We start from the raw sequence: 19,731 nt of genomic DNA on the forward strand, positions 1-19,731 counted from the left end.
AGAATGAAGTGAGCAACCTTAGAGAAGCGACTGACAATTGTCATGATACAAGTATTACCCTTGGAGCTGGGGAGGCCAGTGACAAAATCCATCACAATGTGGGACTAAGGACAGCGAGGTACAGGTAAGGGTCTTAATAGTCCGGCAGCAAGTTGGTTGCTCGTCTTGTTTCTGGAGCAGACGTCACAGGCCGCCACAAAGGTCCTAACGTATTGCTGCATGGTTGGCCACCAGAAGTGTTGCCTGAGGATGGCAAGGGGCTGGGCTGCCCTAGGGTGACAGGTTAAGAGGGAGCTGTGCCCCCACCGAAGTACTTGGGAGCACACGCAAGGAGGCACAGACAGTTAGGTGGACAAGTTAGGTCCTGGATCACTGGACAGGGCATTCTGCACAGCAGTTTTTGTGTCAAGCCAGGCAGTGGCCATGAGACAATAGGCAAGGAGGATGGGCTCGGCGGTGCCTTGCTGAGAGTCCAGAGAAAACTGCCTGGAAAGAGTATCTGGCTTGACATTCTTAAGGCCTGGTCTAAAGGAGAGAACAAAGCTGAAACAGGAGAAAAACAATGACCACCTGGCTTGACGTGCATTGAGGCATTGAGTAGACCTGAGATTAGGGGTCGACCGATAATCGGCCTGGCCGATATATCGGGCCAATATTCTGCATTTTTAGGGTTATCGGTATCGGCCATAATTTCTACCGATATGCCGATAACATGACTTTTTGCAGCCATTTCGTTCCTAACGCGACTGTCACTGCACGTCCTTTCCTGCACTTGCCTCTCTGAGTTCAAGAACACGGTCCCGCCCACCACAACATCTGATTTGTTTGGCACAAGAGATATAGCCAATCGACACGCGCAGCTAAACACTCTGAACTGTTTCAAGGCGCCCGTATCAAGGTAAGGACACGCTGCTTTTCCCGCAATAAGTCACAAACACACAAGTTGCAAAAGCACAACATCATTATATGTTTACATTCTTCAACTACTACTCGTTAAAACTGTCCATTTGCATCTGTGTAGCCAGGCAAACTTAGCTTACGGAAGGAAGCATTTGAATTAGCCTACAACCAACTAGTCTCACTGAAACAGCATAACGTAGGCTGCAGTCATTTTTAAATCCCCGTCTGGAAACGTTGTGAATGTGTCAGTAGTTCTACTCGAACAGTAGAATGACAGCCATTCAGAGAGGTGGTCAAGGTAACTTTATAAAGCGCTGTTTGAACATTTAAACAAGCCAGGTGTGACTACTATTTATAATTCTTGCGCAAGTGATTCTCCTCGCTAGCGCTTCTGATTCGGAAAGCGATATACTCTTAAAGGGGCAGCCGCTCCTAATAGGGAGTGATAGCCTACTTTACTGTATGTTTGATTTTACTTTTTAAAAAATGCTGCAGGCAGCTCCCTACACTTGGTTTGTTATTTAAAAACTACTTGAAGTTGGTAAGTCTTACTTAGTTCTTAGTGTAAAAGAATCCAGAGTGTATTTTCATTTATTTTCCACTGAAAATGGTGAGCTGTAATATAGTAGGGAGTGATTTTATTTTTTTATTGGTGAATATTTATTTTATTATTATTTTATTTCTCATTTTATTCTAACTAATGTTTGACTTTATTGTACAAATGCTGCTGGCATCTCCCTGCACAAAATTTCATGTTCAATTTTACAATTAAACATACATTTCATGGATATGAAGGTCTGTGTCAGTGTGTGCTATGTTTAATTTCATGTGAATTATAATGTTTACATTTATCGGTTGCACATATCGGTTATCGGCATCCCAATTCCATAATAATCAGTATCGGTATCGGCCCTGAAAAAAACATATCGGTCGATCCCTACCTGAGATACTTGAAGTTCTTATGATCAGTCTATATGCTGAATGGAATCTCAGTCCCCGCCAACCAATGCCTCTGCTCTTCCAGGGACAGCTCGATAGCTAGTAGTTCTCAATCACAAATGCCATAGTTGCATTCTGTTGGAGTCATGCAACAAGAGAAAAATGTGTAGGGGTGCACCTTGTTATCCCTGGCTGACCTCTGGGAAAGGACAGCCCCAGAACCATTGTCTGAGGTGTCCACTTTGAGGATAAACTGAATGGCAGGGTCTCGGATGATGAGAATTGGCACTGTGGTGAATCTGCTCTTAAGAGAGAAGGCACTCTCAGTATGGTTGGTCCACGAGAAGGGGTGCTTGGAAGATATGAGTTTGGTCAGAGGAGCAGTGATGGTGCTATAGTTCCTGATAAACTTCCGATAAAAGTTCGCAAAACCCAAAAAGTGCTGCAGTTCCTTACGGGAAGAGGGAACAGGCCACTCAGAGACCACCTTGACCTTGTCCGGGTCCATTTGGACCACCGCAGAGGAAATTACAAAGCCCAAGAGGGGAAAAAAAAAAAGGTACGCTTGTGAAACTCACACTTCTCTGCTTTGGTGAAGAGTTCGTTCTCAAGGAGTTGTTGCAGGACCTGTCTGACATGGAACTGATGGACCTCCAACGTGGGGGAGAAGATGAGGATATTGTTGAGATAAACAAAGGCAAACTGGTTAATGAAATCTTATAAGACATCATTGATCAGGGATTGAAAGACAGCAGGGGCATTAGTGAGCCCAAACAGAAGAACCAGGTATTCATAGCAGCCCATAGGAGTGTTGAACAGCGTCTTCCACTCATCTCCTTCTCTTATTCACACCAGGTGGGTAGGCATTGCAGAGGTCCAACTTGGTAAAAAACTGAGCCCCCTGAAGTAACTCAAAGGCAGGGGACATAAGTGGTAGGGGATAGCAGTTCTTGACAGTGATAGCATTAAGTCCCTGAGGAATTTGTCTTTCTTCTCCACAAAAAAGGACCCTACTCCAGCTGGAGAGGATGATGGATGAATAATGCCAGCCCCTAGAGACTCTGACATGTATTTGTCCATAGTCTTCTGCTCCATGGGGGAAAGAGAATAGATACAACCCCTGGGAGGTGTGGTTCCAGGTAACAGCTCTATGGTGCAATCATAGGGCTGATGTGGAAGAAGAGATTTGCAAGAGCCTTACTGAACATCCAACAAAGGTCCAGATATTTGGGGAGCACATTGGAAAGCTCTATTGTTTCATCAGGACTGGTGACAAGAGGGGCCAGAAGAGTCTGAGCAGATGATAGGCAGGAGGCCAGGCAGCGAGTACTCCAAGAGGGAATAGTTCCATCGCTCCAGTTAACATGGGGGTTATGGAGGCATAACCAGTGAAGGCTGAGGACAATAAATTCAAGGGAGTTGTTCATGGCATAGAACGAAATTGATTCAACGTGATTACCTGAAACCTTCAAAGTAACTGGATCAGAGACATGGGAAATGGTACGGAGTTCAGCCCCATTCAGAGCTCTGGTCACAAGGGGGCAATCTAGCTGATGCAAGGGGATGCCCAATTCTTCCACCCAGGAAGTCCTAATAAAGCTCTGGTCTGCACCGGAATCAGTGAGGGCTTGAACAAACTGGATCTTGTTTTGAAATGAAATCTCAACAGCCAACATTGACCTAGCAGCAAGGGAAATGTATGTAGAGATGCCTACCCATATCCCCACATCTACTGGTGGGCGAACCCCTTCCACTGGGCAACAGGAAATGTCCAGACTGTCCACAGTAAAAACAGGAACTAGTTTCTCGATGGCATGTTCTTTCCTCTGAGGTTACCCAGGTCTTTCCTAATTGCATGGGCTCCCACTGATTGTGGATGACACCCCCCAACAGAGAGGTGACAGTCCTGGGTTCAACCCTTGGGCTCCACCTCAGATACCTTCTCTGATTGCGCAGTTGAAGGTGAGCGTCCACCCAACCGGCCAGGTCTACCAAGGTCATGAGGCTGCACCTCATGACCTTCCTGACAATCTCATCCAAGATGGCATGATTTAGCCCTTGAAAAAAGTCATCATACAAGGTGCTCGTGTTCCAGTCAACAGCTGTGGAATTTGATGGCGTAATCATGAACAGAACAAGCACCTTGCTTCAGCTCCATCAGCTGTCTTGCCACCTCCCTGCCCTTGGGGGAACGGTCAAAAACTTCCTGCATCTCCACAGTGAACTCCTTGAAATTTGAACAGCAGGGCATCCTGGCATCCCAAACAGCTGTTCCCCATTCCCATGCCTTTCCTGTTAAGAGTGTGATGACATAAGCTATATGGGAGCTCTCAGATGGGAAAGCAGATGCCTAAAGTTCCATGGCTAAGGAGCACTGTGAGAGGAACAAACGGCAAGTTTTGGGTCCACCATCGCACGGCTGTGGAGCAGGGAGTCGAGGCTTGGCAGGGAGCGGCCAGTGCTGGACGGCCCACGATTGAGGCCTGAAGGCTCTCCCTCTGTGAGGAGAGGCTTTGTAGGGTATCCGTGATGAAGGATAAACAGCTATGATCTCTTGCTGATGGGATCTGAGAACAGAGCCCTGCTTAAACAATGCAGATCTGAGAATATTGTAGTGTGCTGGGTGTGGCAGATAAATTCTGTCACGACCCGGAGGCCACAGGAACAAATTAGACCCAGTGAGCAGCTACTAGAAATCAACTGAGGCATACCTAATGAGTAGGCTCATAAGGAGAACAGGCAAGAAGCAGGCACAGCAACACCGTCTGAAAATCTCTCAGCAAAATCCCAGGAAGACGGAACAAGGGCAGAGTCACAGATGATGATAATCCCAGGAGAAAATGAAGCCGGAAAAAAATAACAGAGTCCTGAGTCAAAGTCCCAGTCACAAATCCCAAAAATCAGCAGGCGAAAATCTTAGTCAAAAAAAAAAAAACCTAATCCAAATCGGGAAACAGAACGTGAACGTAACAAAACTTACGGCGAGTATTTATCTGCATTGTGCAATTCTCCTCGGTGTGTTTATATAGGGTGGCTAATAGTAAATGCATAGCAGGTTTGCTAACACAACGCGGGGAGAATGTGGAAAAAGCGGAGTGGAGCACAAAGGCACAGGTCAAGATTCCATTACATCAAGTTCCGGGCTGGATCATGACAACATGGATCTGTGATGCTTGCATGTTTCAGCTTTTGGATATAACATGATCTGCTGGTACAAAATAATTGTTTAATCATTTCAGAGAGATTATACTGACTGCAGTCATCTTGATTTTCATTATTAACTGTTGTGGCTGTTTCTTTGTTTGCCCGGCAATATAGCAGATGCTGCTTGATAAACAAAATCCTGTGACATCAGTGAAAGAGCTCTATAAACACAGTGACCCAGTTCCATTGGCAGCCACGCATGCTCATGTCCACCATGTTTGACAGATGACGTGGTATGCTTTGGATCATGAGCCTTACCATTCCTTCTCCATACACTTCTCTTTCTATCAATCATTCTTATACAAGTTAATCTTGGTTTCATTTGTCCATATAATCTTGTTCCAGAATTGGGCAGGTTTTCTAGCAAAGTCTAATCTGGACTTTTTCCTAAGTGTTACCAGTGGTTTGTATATTGAGATAAACCCTCTGTATTTACATTCATGAAGGCAGCTTTTGATTGTAGACACTGACAATGAGAGTGTTCTTGACTTGGCTAGATGTTGTGAAGGTTTTATTCACCAAAGAAAGAATTCTATGATCATTCACTTGCCAGTGCAGTCCTTTTTAAGAAATGTACCAAATTGTTGATTTGGCAACTCTTAAAGTTTGTGCTCCCTCTCTGACTGGTGTGGGCTTTTGGTCCAGCCTAATGATGGCCTCCTTCACTTGCATCAACACCTCTTTGGACTATATATTGAAAGTTCCCATGAACAGCTGCTAAATGCAAATTTAACACTTGGAATCCAGACCCTTTCCTCCTTAATTTGTCAACCAGGCCACACACAGTCAAGAAACCGCTCATCAGTCTATTGTCCAATTACTTTTGAGCCTGTGAAACTGAAGGGACTATGTAAAAAATGGCTGTAATTCTTAAATAATTAATGCAATATTTTTCTTAAACCCCTTGAATTAAAGCTGAATGTCTACACTTCAAGCACATCGTGATTGCTTCATTTCAAATCAATTGTACAGGTGTATGGGGCAAGAAATATGAAAATGTGGAGCAAAAATTTAATAAAAGTTATTAAAATTTGGAGCACCTACACAAAACGTGTAAAAGGTTGTCAGGTCTGCAGTTTATAAGTGCCATGATGATCAGACAAGCGAGATCATGCGTGTTAAATTAGGGAAAACACAAAGTTATTGAATATGAGAATGTAATCTAGAAAAATCATCTTGCCTGGGGTGAGTTATCAAATAGTCTCTGTGCCACGTGAGAGAGCACATCATCCATGGTCTTCACTGTGCCATACAGAACAACAGCCCCAGTAGCCTCTATGATAGCCATTCGCACCCGTGAATGCTGGTGTGAGATAGTCTGCATCAAGGGCTTAACCAGGCCCTCTGCTTGCATAGAGAAGTGGTCTAGTCAATTTTCAAAGAAAAGAAGAAACAAACAAACAAAGCGTTAAGTAAAAACAGAAAATGTTAGAAACAGCTAAAGTTTAAGGCAGCTTTAACAGAAAATCAAAGACAGAAAAGAGCCATGTCAACAAAGCACTGGGGATTGGGTGATGCAACAGATTTTCTTTCTGAGCCAAGACTAACATCCCCAGGACAAATGCTTTGAATTAAATAAAAGGGTCAATTTACAAAAAAATCAATCAAGAAATTAGAACCTGCTCTCTCTTTGAATCCTGTACTCACTGGTCATTTTATCAGGAGCATCTATACATCTGCTCATGCATGCAGTTATCATGCAATCATGTGGGAGAAACAGAATGCACAAACCATGTAGATAAAGTTTAAGAGTTTTAGTTAATGTTCATACATCAAACATCAGAATGAAGAAGAAGCAGAAGCATTTATTTGTCACATGCACAGTCAAGCACAGTGAAATTCACCCTCTACATTTAACCCATCTGAAGCAGTGAACTAGGCCTGTCGCGATATTCAATATACCAACTTATCATACAGTAAATGAACTTGGTAATTTTTTTTACCGCAATTTTGGCATTTACGCGCTGTACAACTACAAAGGGAAGCATTAGCTTGACCCATTGACTGAAGAGAACACCGCGCTGTTTTCTGTCGTCTCACGCGGCTCTGTCAAAGGCGGGGCCTCCCAGCATGCAACAGTTATCCAGCCAGGGTATCCAATGAATGGGGAAAGACAACAACACGCTGCTCCATTGTACAGACCATAGGCGTAGAATTAGGTATGGACATGCCCCTACCAATATCAAATGACGGCTGATATGTACCTACCAATATTTCTGATAGAAAGGGGAAAAAAAAAAATCACGCTCTGTGCGCGGTACACAAATGGTTACTGTAGGTTTCCACTGGGCGAAACCATGCTAAATTCGCTCATGAATATTCACTCTGGGGGCGTGGTTGCGAAAACAGCCAGCAACTTCGGCTACCATGTCAATTAGCAAGTGCGGCTGCAGTGCAGTGACCGGCTGCTAGCTAGCAAACTGTCTTTGAGGAATGTAACGTTAGATTAGCTCGTAAAATTAATTAGTTAACAACAGTTCGTATTCAGTGTGTAAAAACGACAACATATGAATATGACTGTTTTCTAAGTTTGTGTGGCATGTAAATAACAATCCAACTTGATACAGACAACAACTGGTGTTCCTTAAAGTCACAAAGACATTATTAAATCATATCAAATTGTGCTAATGTTGGCTAATATTGCACCTAGTCTTGCTTGTGAAGTGCCTGCAAACTTTAGCAGCCCGCTAACCCATAATTTGAAGTGCTTCAGTTAAGACCTGCAAAGAGCCCTGACCAAGTTCGTGTAACATGACACATGTCAGGGTTTCCCATACATAGACCATTGTGTGGCATAGCGCCACACAATGGATTCCTATCGCCACACAATCAGACTCGCGATTTTGAAGAAAAAAAAATTTTCCATTGCGTATCGTTCCGTTCATTCATAGTGCTCTTTCTTCTCGTTCATGCACGCGCGCGCACACAGAGACCGAGAGAGACGGAGAGGCGTGTACACAGGCCTGCAGTTGCGCATATACCCGGACTGGAAGTAGGCCTGTTAGGCTAATAAAAAATAACGCAGCCTTCCGACCCCTTATTTTAAAAGGTAGCCTACGTCATGCTCGTGATGAGCTTTATCATAGCCTTCTTGGCTTACAGGAAACGAACATCCCTGAGTCAGGCTATAAACCAATTTTGATGCATACAGCAGCAGCTTGACGCGAGGAACGGCCTTATTGCATTATCCCGTTTATCCCGCTTCAGCAATGACTTCCCTTACGATAGGGCACTTGAGTTTTTTTTTTCAGGAAGCCACGCAGAATTAAATGTTCTGATAGGGCATGCAGGCTTTGCACCAATTAGGGTAATGCTTTTTCATTACTGTTAGTTGCCTTGGTGTTACCTTAAATGGTTTCTTACATCCAATTATGATATTTTATTATTATTTTGTTACATTATACTATTTATTTCATTTTAGTATTGGTTGAGGTAAGTGCTGAGTTCAATATTTAAAATAAAAACCTCCAGCTTGTTTTTTGCAATTTATTCCTTGAATGTCAACTAAAGAATGATTGAAAGATTGCCACCAAAAAGGCAAAAAACTAAGGTAAAAACCAAAGATGCACCGATTGACCAGCTGCCGATCAGAATCGGCCGATTTTCACGTGATCGGCCATTAGGGTATTAGGCAGAAAAAGAAATTTACCAGTCAAAAATAATATTTTATATAATCCTGATAAGCGCCGCAGGTGCGAAGATGAGCGCCGCAGGCGCGAAGTCCCTCTAGGGGGGTCTGGGGGCATGCCCCCCCAGAAAATTTTTGAAATTTAGACTTCATTTCCTGCATTCTAGGACATTTTCAGGGTGAAATGGCGTGTAATTTTTGATCAGAAATATTGCATATTTTTACTTTGTATTTTTTTCAGTTTCACTCCTGAATGTATCAGATGTATGTATGGTGTTTGATTTGGTAACAAAAGTGAAAAGAAAATAAACAACAATGAATTGTATATAATCTTTTGATCTAGTTACAGTATTTAATAAAAAAAAAAAAAACCCAACAGTATTCTATTTTACCATACCCCAATGAAACCCCCTTGTTAATCAATGTATCACACATACCTTTTCTGTCTTTTTGTGGAAAAACGAATCAGTTTTTGTCACATTCAATTTGGGGCGTTTGTTGGGATTCATCTTGATCCAGAAGAGTGAGTCAGCAAAAAAAAATGCGGTTCTCCCGCCAAGAAAGAGGAAACTACAACGCAGGGTGTTTGGCAATTTTCGACCAATCAGAATTCGCGATTTATTCAGTCCGCATGTTACAAGATTCAGTGCGGGCCAAAATGGCGGAAACGATGAAATATTCTGATTTTTCATTTCAAGTTTTCAGTATTTTTCGTATTAAACTGTGTTTCTTACGATTTGTAAATGATGGCGGAACCACACACGGACTGGCCATCGGGAGTAGCGGGAGTTTTCCCAGTGGGCCGGTGGTTCAGTGTGGGCCAGCGGAGAAAAAAAAAAAAAAAAAAAAACAGTTGCGCGCTGGCCTTTAATATGATAAGCAATGTTAACAGTTTCTTTAACAAACTGTTAACATTGCTTATCATATTAAAGGCCAGCGCGCAACTGTAATAAGCAATGTTAACAGTTTCTTAAAGAAACTGTTAACATTGCTTATCATATTAAAGGCCAGCGCGCAACTGTTTTTTTTTTTTTTTTTTCTCCGCCGGCCCACGCTGAACCACCAGCCCACTGGGAAAACTCCCGCTACTCCCGATGGCCAGTCCGTGTGTGGGCGGAACATAACTGGATTTATCAGATGACATGTGGGAGTATTCATGTGCGAAAATTTTCGGCATTATCGTCCGTTTCAGTATCCGTCTGTGTGTATACTTGCCCGTTGAAATCGGCAATTGCCCGTCAAATTTACGGGTGGACGGGTCTCTGCCTAATACCTTATCGGCCATGACCAGCGACCGGCCGGTCAAAATTAAAATATGCCGATTTTCTGCCGATCAAAACTTGTGTATCACATAGAGATGAAAGTGGAAATACTCGTAATTCGCAACTAAAACGACTGCAGCTACACTGGCAGCTTGAACATGCTTTCTAGTGCGATTGTGTTGCGCTTGCGCAGAACAGTGTCAGTCCTATGCGCCTAACGAGCTCTGGCGCGAGCGCCGTTAACAACAAAAAAATTCAGTATATTTGGATATATTATATATCCAAATATAGTGAATTTTTTTTTGTGCCAGATATTGGATGTGAAAAAAAGAAAATGTTTTTGGTTGTGTGAATTTCCCATTACAGGAATTAATACGTTAGCCTATTACCAAACATCTAGTTAGATTTGTACAAAGAGAGAGAGAAAAAAAATGTCTTTTTGTTTGTTTTACAACCTTGGTTGCACTTGATTCCATTGGAAATTACTCCACAAATACACATTTGACAAAGATGATAGAATGGCTATGGTACAAGTATGACTGGAAATTATTTTTGTATTTTGATACTGAATGAAGAAATGGGTTGTTCTATAAGGCATAAGTTTTCAGATCTAAATAGGCTTATGAAAGTGTGTTCCATAGCAGTAGGCAAATAATATATGAGGGGGAAGTTGTTTTTGTGCTAGATATTGGATGGGAAAAGAAAAAATGTTTTTGTGAATTTCCTATTTCAGGAATTAATATGTTAATACTAAACATGAAGAAAGATTTTACAAAGAACAATGTCTTTTTGTTTGTTTTCAACCTTTGAGGTGTTGAAAATGTATTACTGAAAATCTGGCAGAATGTTCTATTAAAGAAAAGATAAAAAGAAAATAGTCTTTGTGTGTGCTGTGAAGTGGTTTGAAAAAATGAAATTGGAATCGGCCAAAATCAGTATCGGTAGGTCACACTCCATGGAAACTCGGAATCGGCCCAAAAACTTGCAATCGGTGCAAAATTACTCACCAAAATTGAAGTTAAAGTTTAGTAAACTTTAACTTCAATTTTGGTGAGTAATTTTCATAAATTTAAAAGACAGGTTTTCCACCAACATCAAGCCCAGCAAACTAATGACCTGCCCTGTAATGTAAAGTTGGGTCGAGGAATGAAACCAGGCAGGGTTCTGGTAAAAATTGTTTTAGCTGTCTTCTCTTAAAGAACTTAAAATAATTTAGATTGAACTGAATAATCTCAAATGCTTCTTGTAGCTTTAAAATAGTCCCAGCAGGTGACTCTGAAGAAAAATACTGTGTGTTTGAACACCGCCCGCTGTAAACACTTTGCATACACCCCAATGACTGACTCCACCAACCGCCACGACACCACCGCGCATGATTCCCTCATCGGCACAGTGGAGCACCACAAATTGCTACCTGGTCTGTGGGAAACACTGCATGTAAACAACAATCCGATGGTGATGTGGACATTAAAAGGTGTCTGGGCCACGAACAATCAAATAAAACATTTTCACGTAATAAGCATAACAGCCTCCGCCTTCTTGATCAGAAATTTTTGGTTACTCCCGCCTCTCTTTTGAAAACGTCACATACCGAGTACATACATACGCTGAACTGATTGGTTTTCAGGGGGTTCATTTGAAAGCAGTAGGCTAAAAACTTCTCTGTAGAACCCTGTCCCTCCCTCCACTCTCTGCTCTGGGCTCAAGAAAACAACAAAAGGGCAATAATATAACAACCACCAATCAGAATTCAAATACATTCTGTTGCCAAGTAAAATTGTAACCTTTCAACGTGTCAAAAAAAGTTCTAGAGACCTCTTCCTGTTTTACCGTTAGATCAATCACATATCAGCTTAAACTAGCACTCTAAAACTAGTTAAAGATTACACAGAAGACAGCCTACTCCCCCTGCCAGCCTAATGGAACGCAGTGTTTAAGACTACATCCACATGACAACGACAACGAGATTTTATTAAAAAAAAAAAAAATCGCGTCCACATGGGCAACGGATCAGTAAAATATCAGGTACATATGGCAACGCAACGCTTGCTGAAAATGATGCAATACACATGCCACACCTCTACGTGCGCTGTAAGACGGTCCCATCGGAGACACCAGAACAATAGAAGAAGTAGGACGCATGCACATAAACCCCTTCTTCTACCCAGCGTGAAGCACTCACAGGAACAAGCACACAACAACAAGAAGAAGATGGCTGCGACTACGCGAGGAAATCGTGCCTTCTGTGTGTACAAATTAGTTTTATTAGTGTGCATAGTTTTATATAACTTAATTTTCTTATTGTGTGTGAACATTTTGAAAAGCATTTTTATATAATTTATATAACTTTTTATATTGTGTGTGAACACTTTGAAAAGCAGTCTTATCCAATAAAAAAAAGAAATTCAAGAAATGGTTCAGTTACTTGTTTATTTAAAAGAAAAGCTGTATACAAAAGTGAATGCAATGCAGTGGTTCATACAAAACAGCGAGAGTGCTGCTTGTTTTAGTCATGTGGTTGTGACGTCATCGTAAACAAATCCGTTCTACTCATCCAGATGACTTCGCAACGGTGCCGTTGCCAGATTTTTCCACTCTGGAACCCGTTCTCGTCTTGGGGCACCCAAAACGCCGGTGCCGTGTGGACGCCAGGCCGAAACGATAAACAATTTTATCAGATTCACCTGAATCCGTTGCCGTGTGGACAACCTCTAAGGCTCCGTATGTGTGTTACTTCCATTTATGAGGGGAAAAGAACATACATCCTCCCGACAGTCAATGCGTTATTTGCTTGTAAAACAAATCTGCAAATTGGTAGAATGAGTTAATCATCACATGTAAGATTTGCAATTAATCAAATGAATTGCATATTATTATTATTATTCATGATTTACTACAGTTCTGAACTTCAAATTTTAAAAGTCTGGACTTTGGAGAGATGATGGATACTCTTTTGGTGGAACACAACGGAGCAAAATATTGTGACCCTCTAATGTTGACCTGAAGTTGGCACCACTGGGGGTTGGCATTGGGTTTTTGTCCCCGCCAAATGTTAATACCAAACCTACACACTTGCCTACATGTTATCTCATTCTAATTGTTGCTACTTTTATCCAAATGAAAGCTGGCAATACATTGTTACTTTGCACTTTTTGTTTAACTGGGTACTAATTGTTACTTTGCACTTTTTGTTTATCTGGGTACTAACCTTTGAGAAACTGGATTGGCAGAATGTTGCCTGTGAAGAAAAGAATGTCTTTTTATTACCCTGTGCCAAGTTAATATTTACTTGAGTGCAGTTTTTAAAAGCCATAGGTTGTATTTTATTTATTGTTTTTGTTGTGAGTGGTTTTGTTTGTTGTTTTATTTCTTTAGGTTATTTATATATTTTTTACGTTCCACTGTTGAATTGAATAAATTGACTTAATTAAAAAGTTTACTGTTCTTTGAAAGGGTGCATTTGCATGATCATTATTATTTTACTAGTGGCATAAAATTGTCTTAAAAAGATGTCAACAATAATATTGTTTATCGCAATAATTTCTGAGACAATATATCGTCCGACAAAATTTATCATCGTGATAGGCCTAATTACAGTTACTATATGACTATAGCTACAACTGGAACGTGCTGATTCTGTTAGCGTTTGTAATTATTGTACCATACACTATTAGATAAAATTAAAATAAAATCTTACAACATTGTCTGAAAGTCTAGAGCAAGATATTTTGTTATTTCACAAATAACACTTCAGATATTGTTTTAACAGTAATAAGCATCAATCTATAAATGATAGAGTGCAGATAGCTGTGTAACTATTTGTCCTTGGGGTTGCTGAGACATGGAGGGGCAGGAATAAGATCTAGCCCACAGTTCAGGTCGGAGTCCTTTGAGAGTAAATGCTTTGGCTTTCGCAACATTCTGTTCCCAAAAGCTGATGTCTGGAAAAAGTCTTGACACAAAGAAGGTTTTCTTGCTTTTGTAGTTTTTTTTTGTTTTTTTGTTTTTTTAAAACTGTTCTTCCATGTCAGAACTCTTCGGGGGGGAGGTATATTCCAACATGTAGCTAATGCTAGGCCATAAATCTGCACCGTCCATACCTGTCAACCCTCCTGTTTTTCCCGGGAAATCCCTTATTTTGTCTTATTTCCCGCTGTCTTCCCGTTTTTTTATTTTCCCGAAAATATCCCGTATTTTCACATTATATAAAAGTCCCGTATTTTCACAATATAAAAAAGTCGGTAGGTCCAGAATTCATGACGCGCCTCTGACAGGAGTTTACAGCAGGAAGTCGGGCCATGAATTCACGTCCCCGCCCTCTCAGGCATCAGTAATTACATAACTACGTCCGGAGGCGAGGCTGAACAAGTGATTAGGTCCACTGTTGCCAGATTGGGAGGTTTCCCGCCCAAGTTGGGCGGTTTCAAGTGCATTTTGGCGGGTTTTGAACATAATTTGGGCTGGAAAACGTCAGCAGCATCTGGCAACACTGATTAGGTCTGAGGTGAAGATGGCGATGCTAATAGCTAAGAAAAACATTAGCCTCTCTTTCGTTGATGATTTCAACAAGTGCGTGGCTGGAATGTTCCCAGACTCTTCCATCGCAAAGAAATTTTCCATGGGGAAAACGAAAGCCTCCCAAATAATCAAAGGTAAGCTACACATGTTTACATTAAGTATGTCCTGGCTAAGACCTCACAAATAGCCTAGTGTAAACTAATTGGTGTATTAACTGTTTTATCCACTCATTGTCTATTGTATTTTCTATCTGAAACTTACCCATTTTAAATCACTCTTGGTTTAATACCTTATATTACTCTTTATCTCTTTATTACTCTATCTATCTATCTATCTATCTATCTATCTATCTATCTATCTATCTAGTGTTCCGAGGCCATGACTATGGTAAAACCATAATAAATTGCAATGGAATTGAATTTATTGACTGGTTATATAATGACCTTTCTTATTTTAACATAAGACACGTATTTTAGCCCTTAATTTGGGAAATAACTGGTACCACTGAAAGCAAATAAAAATAAATGTATAGTTTATTCACAAATGCACTCTATAAACCATAAGCATATTGAGTTTGGGTCTTGGCTATCACCAACATGCACCAGAGTACAGGAAATCACAAATACTAGATAGAAAATTGCCCCCATTCAACTACACACCCACTTTTGGTGAAGGGTATGACTTTCCGAAATTTTCCCTTATTTTGAGTTAAAAATCTGGGAAATATCCCTTTTTTTCAAACCTCAAAGTTGACAGGTATGGCACCGTCACTCCAGTCATTTTGAGGCATTTTGTACGGATCATAACCGCTAATAAACTCTAATTTCCATGTATCTCTATGCTTCGCTTCTTTCTGACTAAGATTATCCAAGTAATCCGGTAGTAGAGCTTTTTTAGCTGTAGTTTTCTTCGGACAACAGCAACAGACGCCGGACATCTTTGCTTGGCTTCACCATGTGAACAAAGTTTGCTTGTCCTCCAGGCATCGGGTAGCAACGGTTGCTAAGGTAAATGTGACGTCAGCGTAAGGGGTCTATATACGTCCTGAAGTCAACCCAAGAAAAATGTAGAGGACACCAGCGACCACCCGTAGTGATGAAAAGCACAAATGCGCGCGCACACCTGAAGTGAGCTAATCTGAATCGCTGGTACAAATCAGGAAGAAAAAAAAACAAAACAGCAATCACAGGGGAGGAGAGGATGCTGGTTAATATGTCTTGTTTTTTGTAATGTACTCACTCAAAAATAATTTTTGTGCTTAAAGAAGTGTCATAAATAATAAATCATAATAATCAATTCTACTGGACTGTCAAAGACTTTTTATCATGGATAAATACTAACTGAAGCATACAGGTTGCTTTTTCTTCTAAATTATGGTACAACAGAAATGTGTTAATGAAAACAAGTTTCAGTTTTCACCCATATTGGCGCTCCAATATTTCAGTATCTAAAGGTTGCATATAGGTTATCCTTCAGGTGTAGTTTACCATGAACCAAATGAAGCATTTTGTTGAGTTTAAGCTGTGTGTCATAAATGCAGGGCATTTTGTTAGCATTTGAAAATGCTTTCATAGGCCATGAATGCTGTGCGTGTATGCGAACACCACATTTTCAAAAAATCATTTTGCAAAAATAAGGCAGAACACCACCACAAATTTTGGATATGTTAAAAACAGACATCTAATCTTTCTAAAACAGTCAATTTTATGTTGGTGGATGCTGTCATTTATTTTGCTATAACATGCCAAAAACGTCACCAAATTAATTTTTTCCATTTTTCAACTTTAATATCTTCCAAACCGCTCATCACAGAGGGGCAGTTTTAGGTGGTGTTTACATTAGACCGTATCAGCGGATCATCAGATTAACGTTTTTAAAATGATTCGAGTGCACACAGCAACGCCAATACACGATTCGCATGCACACAGCAACGCCAATACATGGATACGCTAATCACATGACTAATTAGACGGCACATAAGTTGAAATGTGTCAGTGCGGCTCAGTGCTTCCTCCTCAGCGGCTGCGCTCCAAATCACTCTGCCCTGAACAGCGAGTGCCCCCTGGAGGGTGCGCACTCCGGCCCTGCGCAGCTCACAGAGCGTGCGAGTGAAGTGCACGAGCAGTGATTCGGGACTGAGCCGCTGTGTGTGTGATCCCAGTGCATATCGGGCATGCGCAAGTCACTCACCACTTGCAAGTGGAAGGATGGCAAGCCTAAAGACAATCATAACTACACAATGGGCAGTATTTGCATCTTACCATGAACAACATTAAGAATGACAAAGCAAAGCATTATATTTATACTTTTATACTCTTTAATATACTTTTTTTTAAATACTTTTTTAATTCATACTTTTATACTCTTTACTCCAGCGAATCAGGAAGGTGGATGTCACAGTGACGTTGTCCAATGACAACGTCAGCTAGAGCTCAGCACTGTGTTTCCTCGTATCTCAATGTTTACACAGCACCAGATCAGATACGAACTGGGTTGAATACGTGGGCCCTGGCGGATTCAAGTTGTTCCGCCTGTGGAGTCGTTTCCCGGCGTTTTAATGTGCACAGACAGTGCATCCGCGACGAAAACGAGACGGATACGGTCTAATGTAAACACCACCTTAGAATACAAAGTACACAGTATATATGGGAAGGTGTATGTGCAATATCAAGCCTCTGTCTTTGAAATTGCACTTTCCACAGTCCCTCAAATATGCTGCCACAGAGCGTAGTGTAGAATTTCCAAGCAAATTCAAGCCCCCAGAATTCTATGATAAACCAAAAGCACATATGTAAAAGTCCATATTCTACAAGTACTGGTGACAGATTTTGACCCTTGAAAATTTGAAGGACCTAGCTTAAATACTTTTCTAGATACAGCAATCTCAAAGTGGCTCCCCAAAAAACTCTGCTCAAAATGGGTCAGAGGTAGTCTGGTTAACACCAGACCATATCACAAGTGAGATATGGTCTGGAATCCGCCTATTGAATTTCTCGTAGGGGAGGTGTGGTTTACGATTGTCAACGGCCGCTTATTGGACGTTGCGAATGTCTATCATTTGGCGTATACGTAGCCCATGACCAATCATGGCAGTTGTACCTGGTGACGTAGTTAGAGCGACGAAGAAGACGAAGAAAGACTGTAACGCCAAACGCTGTTCTTTTTTTAAAACAAACTTTCGCTCTAAACTATTCAGAACAGTGTCTAAAGCTTGATCGAAAGTTTGGTTCGTATCGCTCGCCGCCATGTTAAATGTGATCCGTAAACAGTCCCAAATAAACTACAAGCTTCCGTTTGTTGAGTAGTACGCGTCACCGTCTTTCCACCCCTCCCCACTCTCTGATTGGCTCCCTAACTCAGGCGAGCCTTTAGACCATAGTTTCCATGCTGTCTTTTCAGATCGGAACGATTGTGCAAAGCAGCATGGGATTTCCCAGGCTAGGTCAGAGGTTAGTTGCAAAAATATTTTATGACAAAACTATAAGGAGTTGGGAGCTAAAATTTGGGACTTTTCCTATTGGGAAGTGTGTGAACCTCCTGGAATTTTTTCAGCCAAATGTGAGATGGTCGATTGGGAGCATTCGGAGATTTGACATGGAATGATCATTTTTTCTGTATTTATAGGCTCTATATGAGCAACTTAGTTTTGGAGGTGAATTCTAACAAATTCCTGGCTTCTGCGCGCTCACTGCGCAAACTGCGTATGGCATAAAAGTGAAAGTGCCTAATTACTGCCATTATTTAGCCTCATGCTTCCCAAGTGAGGTTACAAAGATTGACAATTACAAAGAGACACTGCTTTATCATAACTGTGAAAGTTGAATACCAAAATCAGTTAAAATTAATTAATTAATTAATTCTTCTTCATGGGTTTACATATTCATCTGCCTCTTTCTCCGTATAGGTTCTAAATCATCCTCAGACAACCAACCAAAGATTGAGGACAAATTTGAAGAGCTTTCATGTCTTTTTCAAAAGAATCAGTATCAAGAACACACGCTGCTGCAGAGAATAGTATAGAGCCCATGTTGACACAAATAAGGCAGTGTTGCATATGATGTCACACATGCAGCACCGCCAACCTGTGAATCACTGCAATCTAACAATGGTGGACAAGCTTTTAGTGATTTTTGGAACAGAATTGAGACGCAAAAAAAAAAATTTCGAACCAATTTTTACTTTATCAGTGAACTTTACAACCTATTTTACCATATCACACACAGAAAACCCAGGATTTTATTATGCAATTTTCATTAGACTAGCACTTTAAATGGTAGAGTGAGCATCACAATGAGCACTCTCTCCTAGTTATTTAAACTCTTAACTCTTAGTGATAAGAGGCTTTTGGGAAACCCACCCCCAGATTGGCTGATATGTGTGCGCTATTGTGCATACACAGGAAAAATTACTGAATAATTTTTCCACAGTTAAAAGCATTTTCCTCAAAAGTAGTTAATTTAGCTATACTTTGAGTTTAGAGAGTAAAATTTGGAGTTGGAGCAAAATTACAGAGTAATTGTGTAACTGAGTCACAAAGTTGGTTGCGGCTCTGAACTGACTAAAATAGTACAAGAGTTAATTTCAAGATACACTGAACAGTGTCAAATACCAAAATAAAAAGTCAAATACCAGAAAAATGAAGCTGCTGTAAAAAGCAGTTTTAGAACTGCGTTGGAATGTGTGAAAAAAACATTACCTTACCCATTGTGATGAACCGTTTTGATCAATTGACCTCATGGGATTAAGAGTTGGCAGCAGGAGGGGTAATCTATGAGACGAGTGAAGACCCCTCCCACTGCCAACTCTTAATCCCATGAGGTCAATTGATCAAAACGGTTCATCACAATGGGTAAGGTAATGTTTTTTCACACATTGAAAAACCCTTGATCCCAAAACATCCATCCATTATCTGTAGCCGCTTAGAGCCTCTGCATGCTCTTGCGACAAGGCTTTCGCAGATAGCTTTTCGCAGACAGTTGTAATTTATCGTTGAGCGGGGAGTAATAGGCGTGCGCGATGTTATTCACCGCCACAACGCAAGGGGGTGCAAAGTCGCGAAATCGCTAGGAGTAGTTGGTGGGTGTGGTTAGTGGAGTGTTTATCCTCCGGTTACTTATAATGACTAGAACTGGAGTCGTATAGATGTACGTACTTCCTCACTTCCTCGATCAACCGCTCTTCGTGCTGCTCCATCTTCGCTCATGTTTTTAAAAATGGCGGTAGTGAAAACAAACCAAACCGGGAAAGTAGGGAAGCGGAAGTGCGTGTACAGCGGATGTA

The 19,731-nt window shown here is 41.1% G+C and overlaps 1 protein-coding gene across 3 annotated transcripts in view; it reads right to left on the reverse strand.

The window, feature by feature from the left end:
- Window positions 1-19,731, reverse strand: part of LOC132868506 (dynein axonemal assembly factor 5-like) — a 231,838-nt gene that overhangs the window by 180,462 nt on the left and 31,645 nt on the right. For all 3 annotated transcript variants that reach the window (XM_060901430.1, XM_060901429.1, XM_060901431.1), the window contains exon 2: window positions 6,224-6,408. In XM_060901430.1, coding sequence (XP_060757413.1) covers window positions 6,224-6,408 — 185 coding nt within the window. The remainder of the gene's footprint in view (window positions 1-6,223; window positions 6,409-19,731) is intronic.

The sequence above is a fragment of the Neoarius graeffei genome, chromosome 20 (assembly GCF_027579695.1).
Source record: "Neoarius graeffei isolate fNeoGra1 chromosome 20, fNeoGra1.pri, whole genome shotgun sequence".
Lineage (NCBI taxonomy): Eukaryota > Metazoa > Chordata > Actinopteri > Siluriformes > Ariidae > Neoarius > Neoarius graeffei.